General features: G+C 36.3%; 1 protein-coding gene across 2 annotated transcripts in view; it reads left to right on the forward strand.

The window, feature by feature from the left end:
* NSUN7 (NOP2/Sun RNA methyltransferase family member 7) overlaps positions 1-19,826 on the forward strand; it is a 64,030-nt gene that overhangs the window by 7,589 nt on the left and 36,615 nt on the right. For both annotated transcript variants that reach the window (XM_032334155.1, XM_032334156.1), the window contains exons 3-7: positions 48-178; positions 10,332-10,484; positions 10,831-11,014; positions 12,281-12,491; positions 17,838-17,981. In XM_032334155.1, the coding sequence (XP_032190046.1) occupies positions 48-178; positions 10,332-10,484; positions 10,831-11,014; positions 12,281-12,491; positions 17,838-17,981 (823 nt within the window). The remainder of the gene's footprint in view (positions 1-47; positions 179-10,331; positions 10,485-10,830; positions 11,015-12,280; positions 12,492-17,837; positions 17,982-19,826) is intronic.

Consider the following 19,826-nt stretch of genomic DNA (forward strand, 5'->3'; position numbering starts at 1 on the left):
GAATGGAAAATTGTATACTTTCCTTTATGTGTCTTTCCCCTTGGTAGCCAGATCATTTGAGCAGTCTTATTATTGTGATGCTGTATGATTTCCAAGATAGAAAATTTCAAGCTCGTCTTTTTTCTGATAATGAAGAGCCCATAGCAGAAGTTCAAGAAGTAGAGAACCTTCTTAACAGGTAATTGTTATAAAGTGCAAAGGATATTTTATATGAAATAATTAGTATTTTCACTGGTAAAATTATATACCATATAATGTATAGATAAGTGTCAAACATTTATAGAGGAAAAAAACAAAAGTTCATGTTTCTCAAGTTCCTTTACAAATAGTCTTGAACAGGTTAAATATTCTGTTTGAAATCAAGTTATTTTGAAAGCTTGAATTATAAGATCCAGCTTGTAAGTATTTAAAAATTCATGAAAAATTCCTAATAATGTTTTAGCATATACATAAGTTAAACATCATTTGAAAGAGCTCTTATTTATTGACCTAGCTCTGTTTATAGCTCTCCAACAGAAGAACCCACTACTTTGCCAAATTAAAAAAAAAAACAAAACACACAAAAAAACCCCCACAACTTCTATGTAGTTAAGAACAAACCATTAAGTTTTAAGTTTGTTTTCTTTTTAGCTTAAATCTTGGCAGAAACCTACTATGGAGAAAATGATAGTACCTACCTAAAAAGGTGGCCGGGAAAATTAATTAAACTAATGGATATGAAATGCTTAGCTTAGAACTACACACATAATAAATGGTCAATAAATGTTAAGTGTTACTTTTAGGGCTTTTGTTATCCTGTTGTTGAACCTTAATGGAAAGCAGAATATAGCAACAAAAACAAAAATCAGTCTTGTAGGAGGAGTTTTCCCTAGTGTATAATCTGAAACAGTTACTAGTATGGTATTTGTTTTTATGTTGTTATGGGAAATTCAAGCAATTTCATTTAGATTATGAGGCCAGAGGACTAAGGTAATGGAGTGATAATAATAACTGACAGTTACTGAACACTTAATATGCATCAATCACTTGTCAGGAGCCCTTTAATAAAACCCTCTGAGGAGAATACTGTTAGCAAGCTGTATTTTAATATATGGAAAAACTGAGGCACACACAGGTCACGGGAACCTACCAAAGGCCATAGATCCAAGAAGGGAGTGGCCAGAATTAAAAGTCAGGAAGGCTGACACCGGAGTCCCAGTGTTAACCATTTCTAAGCTATTGCTCCTTACACTTAGGACAGTGAGGTCTTGCTGAAGTCCTCTGGAAGACTGAAGTTAAGACATAGTCACATCTCCTGTTAGCTGTAGCCATAAGAAATTATAAGATGGAGAAGAGCAAAAACAATCAGAGGTGTCTCCCCTCTGTGTTAGATGGGTAAGACTCACCCTGTTTCCTGTGTGGGTTTCCGGGAAACCACCTGACTGCCCATCCCACTCCTGGGCAACCTGCCTCCCGGGACAGGCATCCAGAAACATCAGAGAGAATTGGTGGGGCGATATGCTGTGGGACAGGCTTGGAGTTTCAGCTTTGCTGAGCTTCCCTCAGTTTCTGTTTGACTCAGTCAGGACTCAAGAGACACTGGTCGAAGTCCCAGCTAGTCTCCTTGAGCCTAAGGAGAATGGAGGTTTACTTGAGTCAGCCAGGAAAGCCACGGGGCTCTAACCAAATAAGAAAGACCAGACTATGCTTTCATCATCAGCTGATTTTTAGCTGAACACTAGCAAGGCAGTGAATAGGACAAGCAAGGCCATGGCTCAGGAGGCCAAAGGAGCCAGAAGATACTACTGTCAGAGGATTCCTGATTCCCAGTTCCTGAGCTTACGTGTTAACAGTTGTGTTTAAGTTTCTTCATATAGACTAACTTGTTTTAATCATCTCCATACCCCAATTCCAAATTCTAGGTTTCCCAGGAATTTGGCTCCGTAGGGTCTGGGTGCATTCCTTTGGGTCAATCCCTCATGGCCAATAGAGTAGGAATCTCTCAATCAACCTCTGTAGATCTCTGGGGGCTTGGGGCTGGGTGCTGTTGTCTCCAAGGAAGCAGAGTCATTGCACACTTGAAGTATACCTTAGTATGTTTCTACTGAGAGGATAAAAACCAGTTTTAAGAGGTGATAGAAGTAATTATTTAGCAAGAAACCCAGTAAGAATGATTTCCTTCTTATGAAAATTCTGTTTGATCTTTGTTGTTGTTATTGTCTTTCCCAGAGACAATACGCTATCTACCAACTTGTGTCTTCCTTTTATTTGTTCATGGCTTTAGTGATCCAATCTAGGATGATACCTATTACCATTTTGAACATATGCAGGGTCCTTAAGAACTCATTCCTTATATAAATCAATTATGTTTTTAATACTATGTGCACGGGTTCAATAAAAAGATACCATAGCCATGTCCTCTTTCACTCCCCATGCCCTCACACTAGTCCAAACATTAGTTTGTACCAAATAATGTGTTGGAATTTTGTGAGGCAGAATTGGAGATGAGCAGCGAAAGACTAGAGAGGGAGCAGGACGGGAAAGAGTTAGTAGTCCCTCCATCCACACCACCCAAAACTATTCCTCCGGAAGCCTTCCATATTAAATTATGGCACCAACGTCAACCTGGACATCAACCTTGATACTTCTTGTCTCCCCTTTCCTGTGCCCATACTATACCTTGTGTGGTAACTCCACCTGGAAAACATGCTTCATCTGTCTACTTCCCATTTCCACCACTACCTTCCAGAGCCAAGCCGCCATCTTGCTACACCAGCTTCCTTGTTGATTTCCCTGCCTATAACTCATACTTTCCCACAATCTCTTCTACATGACAGGTAGAGCAATATTTTAAAAATGTAATTATTTGGTCATAAGAGAGTGTCTTGAACTTATGTCTTGCTGTATCATCTAGAAAACTGGATAAAATATATGAGGCAAAGATTTGGGCATTAGACAAGACACAGCACAGAAACTTGATCCCTGAGAGAATGAAAACAAATGAGATGAGTGTTAGAATAATCCTGGCTTTATGCCTAGAGGTACTTTCCAACTGCAGTACAGGAAGGGGGGCAGCCCAAGAGGAAAATGGTAGTCTCACTAAGAAAACAGAGATCAGAATTTTGGAAGGCTGAATGATAATTTCTTTTCTTTTTTATTCTATTAAAGTAATAAGGTCATTTATATTGAATAATTTTTTTAAATGTTAAAACCAAGCAGGTACTTTACTGAAACAGGGATTCATTATATTTGTTCAGATATGTCTCTTTTCTCGTCTTCCCCAATTCTCTCAATCCCTATAATGTTCCAGTTTCTCATTTGCCAAGATGGTCCCTAAATACTTATTCATGGGTTTTTATATCTCATATTCTTTCCACCTCTTCTTTGGAAACTCTTAGACTATTTTTGCTTAATTAGCGAATGTTCTGAAACATTCTGAAACAGTCTGATGTCTGATTTTATATTTGTATGAGAAATTCAAGTAATTGAAGATTGTCCTTTGGCATTGAGAAAATATTCTAGTTAGGGGTGCCTGTGGATCTCAGTTGGCTGAGTGTCTGACTCATGGGTTCTGCTGGGGTTGTGATTTGGCACAGTGGGATGGAGCCCCCTGTTGGGCTCTGTGCTGGGCATGGAGTCTGTTTGGGATTCTCTCCCTCTCCCTCTGCCCCTCCCTTGACTCACATGTGTGCCATCCTTCTCTCTCTCTCTCTCTCAAATAAATAAATAAAATCTTAGAAAAAGAAAATATTCAATTTATGCTCAAAGAGAACCACATATATACAAGATACAAAAATAAATTTGAAATGGATTAAAGACTTGAATGTTAAGACTGGAAACCATAAATCTCCTAGAAAAAAACCTAGGTTGTAAGTCCTAGGCATCAGCATTATTCGTTTGCACCAGTCTCCTCAGGCAAGGGCAACAAAAGCTAAAATAAATTAACAAAAGCTAAAATAAATAAAATAAAATAATAAATAAAATAGCTTTTGCACAGAGAAAGAAATCCAATGAAACAAAACAGCAACCTACTGAATGGGAGAAGATATTTGCATATCATCCATCCAATAAAGGGTTAATGTCCAAACTATATAAAAAACTTACACAACTTAATATTAAAAAACATAACCAATTAAAAAAGGGGGAAAGGACTTGAATAGACATTTTTCCAAAGAAGGCATATAGATGGCCAGCAGCACATGAAAAGATGCTCAACATCAATACTTATCAGGGAAATGTAATTCAAAATCATCATGAGATACCTGACACCTATCAGATTGGCTATTATCAAAAAGATGAAAAATAATAAGTGTTGACAAGATGTGGAGAAGTAGAGAAAAGCAAATCCTTGTACGCTGTTGGTGGGAATATAAATTAGTGCAGCCACTGTGGAAGACAGTATGGAGGGTCCTCAAAGAGTGAAAGTTGAACTACTATAGGATCCAGCAATGTCACTGCTGGATATTTATCCAATGAAAATGAAAACACCAATTTGAAGAGATATATGCACCCCTGTGCCCATGGCAGCATTATTTACAATAGCCAAGATACAGAAGCAATAGATAAATGAATGAAGATGGGATGTATACATAAAACTCAACTATAAAAAAGGAATGAAATCTTGCCATCGCAACTACATGAATGGACCTAGAGTGTGTTATGCTAAGTGAAATAAGTCAGAGAAAGACAAATAGCATAAGATTTCACTTGTATGTGGGATCTAAAAAACAAATGAACAAATGAAACAGAAATTGTTTCATAGATCCAAGAAACAAACTGTGGGTTACCAGAGCACTGAGGGCTGAGGTGAGCAAAATGGGTGAAGGGGGTTAAGATGTACAGACTTCCAGTTATAAAATAAATAAGTCATGGGTATGCAATATACAATATAGGGAATATAGTCAGTAATATTCTGCTAACTTCAGTGACAGATGAACTAGAATTAACTTGGGGATCATTTCATAATGTCTAAAAATATTGACTCACTATGATATATACCTGAAACTAATAGGATATTGTATGTCAATTATACATCAATCAAAAAATAAGAAAATAAACTGAAGGAAAATGGTGTATTAGGGTTCTATTCTGGCAACTGACCATACCCCAACTAAACAAGAGTAGGCAAAAGAAAGAATTTATTTAAGATATTTCATGGAAGATTGAACATCAAGATGGCGGGAAGGGCAGTGATATGGCAATGCTTCTACTAAGTCCTATGGCTTAAATATCCTCAAGATTCTCTGACTCTAGTCTCTGCTTCTCTGTGTGCTTTGGCTTCTTTCTTTTCCTCCTTTGTTCCCAGAATGGGAAACTTGGCTGCTGACAACTCAGAAGCTTTACCTCTTACAGCACCAACACTAGAAAGACTAGCTTGATTCTCTCTTCCTACATCCAAGAATTGTTTGACCCTGCCTTGAGTCAAGTGCCCATTCGCTACCAATCAGCAGTAGCCAAGGAGACCAAGAAAGTCCTATGAATGGAGGGAGGAGAGGAACATTTCTCAGGAGAGAGGGATTTCTATTCCCAGAAGGGAAGCCGTGCTTAGAATGCAAAGCCGAGGTTTCTACTGTAGATGGAACATTGGTACGCTAAATATGTTGACCAAGAACTTCCCATTAACTAGGTACATGTTAACTGCCATGATCCGCAGCTAGTTAGAATAACATTCCCCAACTTAAGGAGAGCAACACAAAAATTTTAGGAAATATGCCTTTTTTCACATGAGTGGTTGTGACGGAGCCATGATATTCTTTCTTTTTCTTTTTTTCAAAGATTTTATTTATTTATTTACTTGAGAGAGAGAGAGAGAGCATGAGCAGAGCGGAGGGGCAGAGGCAGAAACACTCCCCACTGAGCAGGGGATCCGATGCGGGGCTTGATACCAGGACCCCAGGATCATGACCTAAAATGAAGGTAGACGCTTAACTGACTGAGCCACCCAGGCGCCCCAGAGCCATGATATTCTTAAAATATAGGTTTATCTTTGTTATTTTATTCTTAGCAAATTGCATTTCTCCACTACATCATCAACCATCCCTGACTTATACAAAATAACCTTCATGGTTCCTTATGGAAAAAAGAGAATAAAACCTATCATAAGCAAGTGATTTGTATATTTTCTTTTGTATTTATGTATTACCCAATTACATTAAAACATATTTCTGTTTACCTTCTAACCACTTTTTCTCTCAATTACGTTTTTCCAATGCTCTGTAGGAATAAATATGAAGATTTTATTCCTTTTGTTCTGTAAAAGAACTGTAACTCCTTTATTATATTTAGAAATCTAGTAAACTTTTAATTACATAAAATAACTAAAGGAAACAGTGGGAATAATTCTTTTTGCCATTATTTATAGATATAAAGTTTCCTGGGACACACTATATATTAGGTGTAATTTTATATTATATATTAGTTTCTTTCATTTGAGGCCCAGGATATCATTATTGTCCTTTAGAGGCAACATTTTCTTTGCTATTGGAAGCCCTCAGCTAGACCTGGGCACTAACACACCAGAGAGACTTAGTCTAATCTGGGGTTGAAATAATTGGAAGCTGTGCTTTAGTCCTCATGAAGGCCAGTTAGTCTTTTTTTTTTTTTTTTAGATTTCTTTTTATTTATTTGTCAAAGAGAGAACAAGCAGGGGGGAGTAGCAGAGGGAGTGAGAGAAACAGACTCCCCACTGAACAGGGAGCCCAATGTGGGGCTTGATCCCAGGACCCTGAGATCATGACCTGAGCCAAAGGCAGATGCTTAATCCACTGAGTCAGCCAGGAATCCTGCCAGCTATTTCTTTTTACTTCATTCCTAGCATTGTCTTTTGGTGACCCCATCCAAAGCTTGGGGACTTTATCAAAACTCCCTTCCCATAAAGCTGTCATGCCCCAAATTTCCATTTTTGTTCCCCGCGGCCCATGAAATCATCATAAACTCTGCATGGCTCTTATCATCTCAGGCACCTATTTTAGAATTGGCAGATAATTTCATATATGATGCTGCTTCTACTTGGAACACTGGATAGCTCTCTCATACCCCTCCCTGACTCCTGGCTCACTCCTACTTCTACTCTTATGACTTAGCCTAAAAGTAACTCCTGAGAAACTTTCCTCGACTCCCATAGCAGTATCCCTCCCTTGTGCCACCATAGTATCCTGCCTTCCCTTGTCACAAATACTTAAGTCATTTAAAAATAATTGCTTTGTAAAGAGATTAATGACCACACAAAAAACCAAAATTGCTTTGTCTCCTTTTACCAGACTCTACAGTTTGTGATATCAGAAACAGTATCTTCCTTGTGTATCCCTTTGTTCCTAAAACAGTGCCTGGAACACAATAAGAATGCAAATATTTGTTCATGAATAGATTGGTATTTCTCTATGCTAGGTGGCCTTCCATTTCCTGCAGAAAAAATTCCCACTTCCTATGCATGGTATATAAAATTTTTTGTGACGTGAGACCTGGATCTCTCACCACCCCAAACTCTAAATATGCTTTGCTGTTTAACATCTCCGTATCTTCAGTGTCCTCTGTCCTCTGTCTGTGTGTCTTTTTTCCTGTGGGGTCTGGAAAACTCATGCTGTCTGGGTCTTCTCTTGTGGTCTGGAAAATTCTTGCTTCTCTTTTAATAGTTTAAGTTTCTCCTCCTATTCGAAGTCCCTTTGGGCTGATTCTTGTTCTTTTTCTAATACATTTACTTTCTTCTTTGTGTATCTTACAGCATTCATCATGGGCCAAGATTGTTTAGATACCTAATACACCACCAAATTATAAGTTACTTACAGGTGGAAGCTCTCTTTTAATCTCTATAGCCCAGATCTGATCACAGTTTGTAGTTAACAATATTTGAAAAAAAAAAAAGGTATAATAGTTATTATCACTCTTTTAAAAAACTTATCACTTCTTGAATAGCCTGACTTTGAAATACATTTTCATACGTTTGCAACAGTTCTGTGAGTTAGATATTAGTTCCTAATTCCTAGAGTTTAGAAAAGCTCAATAACCGGTCTAATGTCATATAGCTAGTAACTGGTGGAAGCAGAATTTGAACCCATATAATCTGACTGCAGAGTCCAAGCCATACTGGCTGGAGAGGCAGGGGGAGAGGAGGCAGAGGAGGGGGGAATATGGCCTGATATCAGGAGGGGCAAAAATGGTTCCGTGTGTGGCCAGGCATAGATTCACGGATGGGAGTGGTGGAAATTGAGAACCGAGGAGCTGGTTCAGGTTCAATTATTAATACCTAAGTGTATCATGATAAGGAGTTTTGATTATTTCCTGTAGCTAATGGGTTCATTTTAGATTTAAGCTTAGGAATTCCAGAACTACAATTTAACATATACAGATCGCCAGGGCGACCTGTACATGTTAAACGTACAGTGTATCTGTATAGATGCACTGGCTGTGTATACAGCAGGTGCTGGCAAACAGGGGATTGAGCAGCTCTCTGGTAGTGTTCAAATTATAGCGGGCGGTGGACTTCTGGATCAATGATCCCGAGGAAAGGCCATTTTTGCTTCCATTTTCATCATCACGGTCCATCTTACAGCTATGGAAGAAGTTACTAGTATAGCCATGGGGTAATCCATTTACAGAAGAAATGTGTGCCTGGTTATCCTAATAGTATTTGGATTTGGTCTTTATCCTCAATCTGATATTGTATATTTATACAAAAACCTTTATGACTGTGTATATACTTTAAATTACTTTTGTGTGATTGAAAAATATTACAATTTACAGTATGAAATGTTCGCTATCTGTAAATTTGGAAAATTATTTCTCTGTGTACTTCTTCCCCCCACATATACAACACATACATTTTTCTAGGCTTCATAACTCTAATTTTTATGTGTAATGATTGAATAACTCAGTTGATAGTCCTTATGGTAAATACCGTATAGGTATTTGGAATGACTATTTAATCAAAAGTGGTATGCACTCAGAAACATCTCACATGTATGATATAGAAAAGTAACCCATCTCTTTCTATAATTTATTTTTGATGCACATTAATGTATTATGTAGTTGTTTTTAGTGTCCCTTGCTGTAGTTCTCTGACATTAGGAGATAGCACTACAGAAATCTAATTTTATTATAGCCCTAGAAGTCTTTATGTTTGATAACCCTTCCCTCTCCTCCCCCAAATGCCCCATTTATGTTCTCCCTCTCTGTTTCTCTCTCTCTCCTTCTCTCTCTACTGGCCCCCCAATCCCTTCCTTCCTCTAGCTCTCCCTTCCTCATGCAGGCTACATATTCATACACAAACACATTGTTGGTGAAAAGTTCTCATTCTACTGGGTAAATAATCTTTTTTTTTTTTTTTGAGAGAGAGAGAGAGAGAGAACGAGCAAGTGTGCGCACATGCGAGTGGGGAGCGGAGGGGCAAAGGGTGAGTTAGAGAGAGAATCTCAAGCATACTCCACTCTCAGTGTGGAGTCAGATGTGGGGCTCAAACTCTTGACCCTGAGATCATGACCTGAATCAAAATGAAGAACTGGATGCTTAACTGACTGAGCCACCCAGGAGCCCCTGAGCAAATAAGAATCTTGATCTTACAAGCTTTCTGTAGCAACGTACACCACTCTGGCTGCACTTGACTCTTCTCTCCTATCTTTTCCCCATTTCTCATTCAAGGTTATCCTTGAGTTTTATTATTCACTTAGATTCCTACCGTGAACATTTTGATTATGGGTCCTATATCCTCATTTATTAGCCATTTTCTATGAGATCTAGAGAGATCACTGGATCCTCATGGTAATACTAATAACCTTTTCTTGGTTTTCTTTTCTGTTATGGGATAATCAGAACTGGTAAGGACTTGATATTGATTCATGAAAGTTCCTTAATCTTACCAAAACTAGACTATTGGCAACTATGATAATAACTAGCCTATAGTGAGTGTCTGCCATGTGCCAAGAATTGTGCTAAGTATTTTGCACACATGATTGGTAATCACTGCATTAATAGCAAGTTAAGTAGACCACATTCTATAGATGAGAAAACTGGCTGAGAAAAGAGATTCATTAATATACTCGAGGTCACACAGCTAGTAAGTGACAGAAACTGAATTTAACTTCAAGTTTGTTAAACTAAATTCCACACCTCTTTCACTACATAAAATTTCTTTCAATCGACAACTGATATAAATATCTGGAGAGACATGTATCTACACAGGGGCAGCAAAAACTAAAGAGAAGAAGCCGCATTATTGGATTTCTATTTTCAAATAATTTATACAATGGAAATGTGAAGCAGAATTATAGAAGTTTGTTAGAATTCTAAATCTAATTTGTGAATTTTTCTAGTGGAAAACTGGTAGTAGTAGTCACCAAGAATGGATTTTTTGTCTCTAGTTTTAAGACGAAATTGGCTGCAGCTTTGGCAAGATGCCGAATCAAACATGATGCCCTTTCAATATACCATATTCTTCCAGAAACTGTTAGGAACCAGGAACTAAGGGCCTCTACTTTGCCACTTTATGCTTGGATAAATACTTGTAAAATCAGGTAAGAGTATTAATCAAATTGTTTATTCCCCTTTCACTTTGCTAGCCTTTCAAAATAATGTGATAAGAAATATTATCTTTTTAATGGGTGGGTAGGGCACATCTAGGGGAGTGATCAGGGAACAGTAGTTAGTTCACAATCTTATCACCAAATTACCAAAGGTAATTACATAAAAATGTTAACTTTTCTGTATTTAATTATCTTTTAACTTATTGTTGGCTGAAATTGTAAGTTCCATTAAATGCAATATATGCAGGGATATTTATATTTATTTTAGGAAAAAGTGCTAGTGTCAAATGCATTTTTAATATATTTTTAATTACAACTTAATATTGCATATTTACAGTCCTGAAGACGTTTATTATAGTTTGAAGAAAAAAGGCTATAACAAAGTCAACTCTGTATTGCATATTGATGAGAAAGTCTTTGCTGTGGACCAACATTGCTATGATGTCTTAATTTTTCCATCTCATCTCAAAAATGATCTTCTAAATATAGATCTTTTCAAAGATTATAAACTTATATTTCAGGTAAATGTTTACTTATATTTCAGGTAAATGTTTACTTTCATTGTGGTTCTCAGTAATCCTACTTACTCAAAGAATCCACTTAAAAATAAAACCTAACATTAGGAGAAGGAGAGAAGTGAGTTGGGGGAAATCGGAGGGGGGACAAACCATGAGAGATTGTGAACACTGAGAAACAAACTGAGGGTTTTGGGGGGCGTGGAGGGTCAGGTGAGCCTGGTGGTGGGTATTATGGAGGGCACATATTGCATGGAGCACTGGGTGTGGTGCATAAACAATGAATCTTGGAACACTGAAAAAATAAAATTAAAAAAAAACCAACAAACTGATTATATTTTTATAGATTATCAAGAAGATTTATAAACCTAATTCTTGGCTATTTTATTGAATAAAATTAATACCCTTACAAACAGTGTTCCTATGTACTTCAGCATCTTTGTCCCATGCGCAGTTATAAAGAACATGTTCTCCTTCATAGACTCTATAGATGGGGATACTTGTACTGTATTTTTCTCTTCCAATGGAGCATTGAAAAAAAAAAAAAGTGCAATGGTACCTCTTCTATCTTCCGTTTCTGGGAAAGATGCTAGTACCATCCTGAATTTGAAAATGCAACATTTAATACTTTCCCATTACCTCCTTAATATGGTCTTACAGCATTGATTTTTAAGAGGTGTATAATGACTAACAATATAGGAAGAGAATGTGAGGTATAATGGGGTTTCAATAGAATGAAAAATAAATGGTCCAAAAAATTAGGTTTTATTAGTTTTCATGTCCTTAGATTCCAATTCTTGCCTCAGATTTACCTTGGTCCTCTAAGGTTTATTCCTTCACAGCGCTCATATTCTTGGGTAGAATCTCTTGGCCTTAACTTATAGTCATACCGTATTGAGCCCCGAGATCAACTGCAGAAACCCATTTGTCTAGACCCCTTTTATAAGCTTGCCAACCATCTAACTTTTAATATCTATGAGTTAGCAGTGATTTAAATGACAGTATAATGGGAAGAAATAATGGCAGTAACTGATGATTGAGTTTTTCATGAAGGGGTAAGAATGGATGCTATAGTAGGACATCACTAATGTATTAATCACATTTTGGGGATTTTTGACAGTGTCTTAACACTATATGAAAGTGAAATGATAACATTCATAATTTAGGTTAAGCAAAGTTAAGTACCTTTTTTTTTTAACTTAAGCAAAAAAAAAGTCAGTTCACGCTTCTAGTCAAACCATTTGAAATTCTAATCATGTTATTATCTTGTAGGACAAATCTCGAAGTCTCGCTGTCCATTCTGTAAGGGCTTTATTAAATATGGATGATGATATCTTAATGGTTAATACAGGTTCATGGTACACAGTTGCCCATATGTCAGTCTTAACAAATAATAACACCTCAAAAATATTTGTGTGTGGAGTAAAATCACAAGCTAAGGATCCTGACCTGAAGAACCTTTTTACAAAAATGGGATGTAAAAGTATGTATAAATATTTATTTGTTTGGTGATGAAGGTTCTGCAAAATTTTGAAATGTCAAAAATGTTTGAATATGTTATTTTTTGTATTACAAAAACTCTGTATATACTATGCTTTTCAAATATTCCCTACTTCATATTACACCAGGCACTTCTCATTATTTAACATTGGTTATACAACTGTAGTTTAAAATAGTGAATATATTGGCACTTGGTATATTGCTTGGCATTAGCTACCATATAATTTGAAATTCAAACAATAATTAGTTAAAGAAGGTAGTAGAAATTATCATACTTTAATAAATAAGAACACATCTAAAGGAGTGCTTGACAGTGTTAATATCTAGGACTAGAGGCTACATCCCTTAGGCTTCTTATTTTCAAAATCTTCTTCATTGGCTCATGCTGTGACTAAAGATAACATTTTATTAGAGATTCGTTGAGGCTGAAAAACTAAGCAAAACTTTCGACAGGTTCATAGGGAGACAAAAAGTAGAATTCAAAACTTGACCTGGAGAGGTAAACAGGTAAACACCTAGGGTTTCACTTGGAGAGAGAAGTATGCTGGATAGTGATCAGTTGTCTAACAGACTGAAGCCAAACTCCAGTCATCTCATTCCAAATTGGATTAAGGTGATCTGGGATTATTAGTGCCCAGGTTTAGCAGCCTATCAGAAGCAAAAGTAGGGGCGCCTGGGTGGCTCAGTTGGTTAAAGCCTCTGCCTTCGGCTCAGGTCATGATCCCAGGGTCCTGGGATTGAGCCCCGCATCGGGCTCTTTGCTCAGCGGGGAGTCTGCTTCCTTCTCTCTCTCTGCCTGCTTCTCCGCCTACTGTGATTTCTGTCTGTCAAATAAATAAATAAAATCTTAAAAAAAAAAAAAAAAAGCAAAAGTAAATTCTCTGGAAGAAAATAACATAATCCTAAATCTCATATTATCTCCTAAATTTTTTCAAATACAATGTCTGGAACTCAATTTAAAAACAACAACAACAACAATAACAAAAGGCAAACAAGAAGAAAAAATAAGACTGATATAAAGAGAAAAATGCTACAATAGGAGCAAACCCACGGATGATCCAGATACTGGAGAGATCAGATGTGGACTTTAAAATAACTATGATTAGTATGCTGAAGAGACTAAATGTCAAGTTGTAGAATTTTTGTAGAGAACTGGAAACTATAATTCTTTTAAGTCAAAAGAAAATTCTAGAACTAAAAAATACAACATGTGAAATTAAGAAGTAAAAAATTTAACAGTAGATTGGACAGAGCTAAAGAAAGAATAAGTGAACTGATAAGTCACAAGAATATATCCAGACTGAAGCAAAGGGAGACAAAAGGATTAGTAATATGGAAAAGATCATAAAACACACATGAGACTCAGTGATCCAGTGCTCTTCCACATGCTGTGATTAAGAGCACAGAGAGAGGGGAGAAAAATAATTGAGAAGAAACAATATTTGAAATTAAGGCTGGGAATTTTTCAAAAATAGGTGAAATAAATTAAGCACCATAGATTCAAGAAGCTCCATGAACTCCAGTAAGAATAAACATATAGAAAAATATTAGATACATTACGGCATAACTGCTGAAAACCAAAGACAAAACAGCCTGGGTGGTAAAATAGATTACCTTTAATGGAACAGCAACAAAACTAAAAACTAACTTTTCAACAGAAATAACTGAAACCAAAAAACTATTAATATCTGCATAGTGTAGAAAGAAACTACCAAGGAGATTTCTAAACTCAGCAGAAATTTCCTTTGAAAAAAGATATCCTTAGAGAAATGAAATCTGAGCTTGTCAACAGCAGACACAATGGAGGATATACTAAGGAATATTTTTTGAGTAGAAGGAATATTTTCTCATACAGAAAGTTACAGATGCTGGAATAAATGAAAAAGGTAAGTAAACTAAATAATTCTAATCTAATGTTTTGTGGGATTATAAACTAAGGTGGGGTTAAAATATATGTTATAAATAATTAAATTACAACAATGGTACATAACTTGGAAGGAAATGGAATTAATGCTTTTTATCATCTTTGTTTTGTCCAAGAAATGGTAAATGTAGTAAACTATTAAGTAGTGGCATGTGTTATAACTGGGGCAGTGAATAAACAAATAATAAAAGGATGTTTAACTAATATCTAGGAGGGGGTGGAAAATAGAATATGGAGTTGAAATACCATATTACCATAGAAAAGGTAAGACAAATAGAAAGCAAGTAGGTAGATTAAACTTTAAAAAATATATATGTAAACACATTACATATGCATGACTAATACTTGAAATAAAAGACAAAGAATGCCAATATTAGATTTTAAAGATCAACTATATGCTGTTTATAAGAGAGACCCTTACATAAAATGATATTTAAAAAAAACTTGGAAGCACAAAAAAAGATATAGATTATATATGCTAACAAAAGAGCTATTGACAAAGTAGATTTAAGTCAAGAAACATTACTAGAAATGTAGCATGTTCATCAGGAAAATGAAACAGTATGAAAGAAGTATGTACTTAATAATATAATCCCAAATATAACTAAACTATAGATTTCACAGATGATTGTTGCAAGGTTGCTAGATACAAGGTGATATACAAACCAATTTCTGCATACCAATATCAAAAGTTTGAAAATGAGGCAGATACTTTTTACGATAGTATCCAAAACCATACCCATTTAGGAGTACTTCTCATAAAAGATGTGTAAGACCTCCTCATAGAGCTATGGACCATTACTGAAAGACAGAAGACCTAAGTAAAAAAAAAAAAAAAGATCATGTTTATAAACTGAAAGACTCAATGTCATTGAGATGAACCTTCTAAGTTGATCTGTATGGGTTCAGTTCAATCCACATGACACTGCAGAGTACTGAGATGTTTTTTTCAGTAAATGGTGCTAGAAAAAGTGAAACCCATCCATATTTTACATTCCATCAACACAAATCTAGAATCTCCTGGAATTTATTATAGGAAAAACACTTAATGACTGTGATTGGTAGAGATTTCTTAAACAGGACACACAAAGCACTAACCATAAAGGGAAAGATTGATAAGCCAAACTAGAGTAAACTTTTAAAAAATTTAAAACTTCTGTACATGAAGAGAGTGCAAATGCGAACTGTAGAGAGGGAGTATATAAACTGGTGAAGTTTCATCCACAGGTTATAAAGAGTTCTTACAAATTAACAATAAAAAGACAGCCCAGTTGGAAAATGTGCAAGAGACGTGACCAGTCATTTCACAAAACAGGATGTCCAGAGGCCAAAAAAACTTAGGTAAAAGTAGTCAATCCCATTACTAATGAGGGAAATGCAATTAAAATCACCACATGTCTACGGAATGATTAAAATTTAAAAGATTGGGAGGGTGCTTGGATGGCTCAGTTGGTTAAGCATCTGACTCTTGATCTCAGCTCAGGTCTTGGCCTCGGGGTAGTGAGTTAAAGCCCTGTGTTGGGCTCTACACTGGGCATGGAGCCTACTTTTTTAACAAAAAGACTGTCAGTACCAGGTACTGGCGAGGTAAAGAGCATTGGTAATACTCAAATACAGCTGGTAGGATTGTAAACTTGTACAAACACTCTAGAAAACTAGCATTAATCACTAAAATTTGAATAGGTACATACTGTGACCCAGAATTTTACTTCTAATCGCCCACCTGAATTTTTACCTAGTTAACAAGAGAGAATAGGAACCATTAGGTAGCCACGCGGTAGAGGAAAGGAAGTTTCTCCTTTTAGAAGTCTTCCAACTAATAAGTGAAAAAAGGATGACAGACCTGAAATGTGACTATTTTGCAACCCCTTTGCTAGTGCTGAAAAGACAGCTTAATGGATGAATATGATGTGACTTGTGAAGTAGTTTTGTCCCCTTTCTATCCTCCCCCCCAAAAAAGGGAAGAAAGAAAGAAAGAAAAAATGGAATCTAATTAAGCTTCTAGAGATCCAGCTACTAAGTCATAGGAAGCACAGAAGACAGGAACATGTTAAAAGTACACTCTAGGGAAGCAATTAGCGACATCCAGACTACGGAAAACTCTTCGTAGTACAAATAACCATGTTTCATTAGGAAATAAATTGTAAGAAAAAACGGAAAGGGAACCTATCAAAAAGAAATTTAAAATAAGGCTTAGCAGCTAATTGCAATGTATGTATCTTATTAAAATCCAGATTCAAACAAACTGTAAAAAATTTTTGACATGTGTGAGACTATTGGGAAATTTAACACATAATTAGATGCTTTTATTATTCAATGATAATAAGGAATTATTATTTTTCAATTTGTGTGGTTGTATTTTTAAAGGAGTTCTTATCTTTTAGAGATATATGGTGAAATATTTATAGATTCAAATCATGTGGGTGGGTGGAAGTGGGTACAGATCTAGATGAGACAGAAGTGGGCAGGAATGGTTCACTGTTGCATCTCCATGGTGCGTACTTGAGACTTTATTATAGTTTTTTGTCTGTTTTTGTATGTTTTAATTTTTCTGACAGAAACTTAAAAACAGGAGAAAAGGAAAAGGTCCACTGATTAGAAAAACAACAACAATTTCAAAACAGACAGAATAGGAAGACAAACACGGTGATCAGACAAGAGAAAGGGGTTGGGTGAGCAGTTTCAGGGGTGACTCCTCAGCAGGTGAGGGGAGGGGGAGCCATTGCAGAAGTGGAGGGGTGGCCTAAAGATAGGGACACAGACCACTATACTCTGAGGGAGGGCAGACTTTCTTAAACCAAATTACCAAGTCCTTAAGGGACTTTAGACTCCCTCATAAATGCTACTGACACTCATTTTTCACTGGGGAGATAACATATAAATGGAGATTACAAATGGCAAAGGGAAATAACCAATTCTGAGCATTTACTGTGTACCAGGCCCATACTAAGCTGCTTTATCTCAGTCTTCACCACGCTTAGATGAAGCAGGCATTATTATCCCGTTTTATGAATATAAGTAAATGGGGATTCAGAGAGATTAAGTCACACAGCTAGTAAACAGTGGAGTTGGGAGTCACACTTGGGGATTTCTGCCCCCAAAGCCCATTTCCCTCCACTACATCACACTATTTTGAAAGAGCCTGAAGTCCACAATGAAAAATGAAATGACAGTTTATGTAGAAGGTATTTAAATCTCAAAATTGTTCCCTCAAGTGAAGGAGAAAGAGAACTCATGTTTTAACTTTAGGAAGTTATCAGAGAACAATAGCTCTCTTTTCTATGTTAAGATGGTTTTTTTGTGATGTTGAGGATTTAAAAATGAATAATAAATCAATCTAGTTTCATACTGTATTAAGATTTTTAATTAATGTTTTTACATTAATTTTTGTTTTTTTCCTCCAAGATATTGAAATACTTCATGAGACATTTCTTAATATTGAATCAAAGGATCATAGATTACAGAAAGTTAAAGTGATTCTGCTGCTACCTCGTTGTTCAGGACTGGGTGTTAGTAATCCAGTGGAATTTATACTAAATGAACATGAAGGTATTTGAAAATTTTTTAATTTATAAATTATTGAAACTTGTTGATAATTTCAAAAATAAAGTTATTTAAAATCATTAAAAGGACACATTAAATATATCTGATTAACGAATAGCTATCATATATAGAGCACTTACAATGTATAAAGTACTTTACAGGCCTACCTAAGTGGGCCTAAGTCTACCTAAGTAGATCAGTCGGTTAAGTGGCTGATTTTTTATTTTGGCTCAGGTCATGATCTCAGGGTCCTGGGATGGAGCCCCGCGTTGGGCTCTGCACTAGGGACGTAGTCTGCTTCTTTCCCTCTCTCTTTCCCTCTGCTCCTCCTGCTTGCACTCTCTCTCTCTCTCTCTCTCTCTCTCAAATAAATAAATAAATAAATATTTTTAAAAATACAGTACTTTACATTAATTGTCTCGGTTAATCCTTATAGTAATCCTTTGTGATATGTACAAGGGGAATATTAAAAATATCTAATAATTGGAATGATGTAGGCCATCAGAACAGATGTTGGCCACTATGCTATTCTGGTATATACCAGAACTCAAGATAAAGGCATTAAAATTTATCAGCATTTTAGATTAAAAAACTGAGACTCATAAAGCTTAATTCATTTGTATAAGGTCACAGGTTCTAGTTAGTAAAAGAACTAGAATTCCAATGTAGATCAGCCAGACCCTACAGACTGTTCTAAAATGGTCCTAATTAAATCATTATCACATTATTTCAAACTCAAGACTTCTTTAACCTCCAGTATGTATGTTTTATGATATGAATACCTCAGATTAAATATTAATTCTAGGAATATTTTATTTGCTTATTTAATAAATCATAAAATATTATTTAACACTGCCATTTATTGAGCACTTGTATATAAGACAGTGAACCAAGCATTTTGTTTTGACTATTTTATCAAGCCCTCACAAGAGCTCTGTGAGTCAGTTATAGTAGTCCCCCATTATCTATGAAAATTCATTCCAAGACCCCCAGAAGAAGCCTAAAACCATATGCAGTACGGAACCCTATATGTACTGTGTTTTTCCCCATACCTTTGCACCAATGATAAAGTTCAATTTATAAATCGGGCACAGTAAGAGATGAATAATTATAAAATGGAGCAAGTATAACAATATTCTGAAATAAAAGTCATAGAAATATGGTTTCTCTTTCAAAATATCTTCTTGTACTGTACTCACCTTTTTTGGGGTGATGAGAGATGCCAAAATGTCCATGTGACGAGACGAAGCGAGCAGAGTGATGTAAGCACCGTGACGTAGCGTTAGGTTACCACTGACCTTCCGCAGATTCGGAGAAAAAGGATCCTCTGCTTCCGGGACCGAGGCTGGCCTTCAGTAACTGAAACGGCGGAAAAGAAAGTCACAGATCTGAACTCTGGTTTTCTACATTTTATGAGTCCGGGCTCTGAGGCTCACAGGTTGAAGCTCCCCGGAGTCATTCAACTAGTGTCAGAGCCCGGATCCGAACACACCAGCTCTGACTCCGAGGCTGACACTGGGAGCCACTTTCTTAATCCGAGTATATTTGCTGTGCATTAACTGAAATGGATCCTTACTCTAATCCGTTCACACTGAAAGCTCTGGTTAGATAAGATTGCCTGGAATGTTAGATAACGAAGACTTGTCACCAACATTCAGCGTAGAGTGAGCACCTATTTTCTGTTTCTCCAAGGACAGAATAAAAAATGAGAAAACTGCAGGGACAGAAACTAATATTTATTGCACACAACTATGTGCCAGTCAATATTCTAGGTGGTACGCATGCGCTATCAATATCTACAATCAATTTTTGAGGATAGTGTTCTTTGATTATCTCTATTTTGTAGGGGGA

Source organism: Mustela erminea, chromosome 2 (genome assembly GCF_009829155.1).
Source record: "Mustela erminea isolate mMusErm1 chromosome 2, mMusErm1.Pri, whole genome shotgun sequence".
Taxonomy (NCBI): Eukaryota; Metazoa; Chordata; class Mammalia; order Carnivora; family Mustelidae; genus Mustela; species Mustela erminea.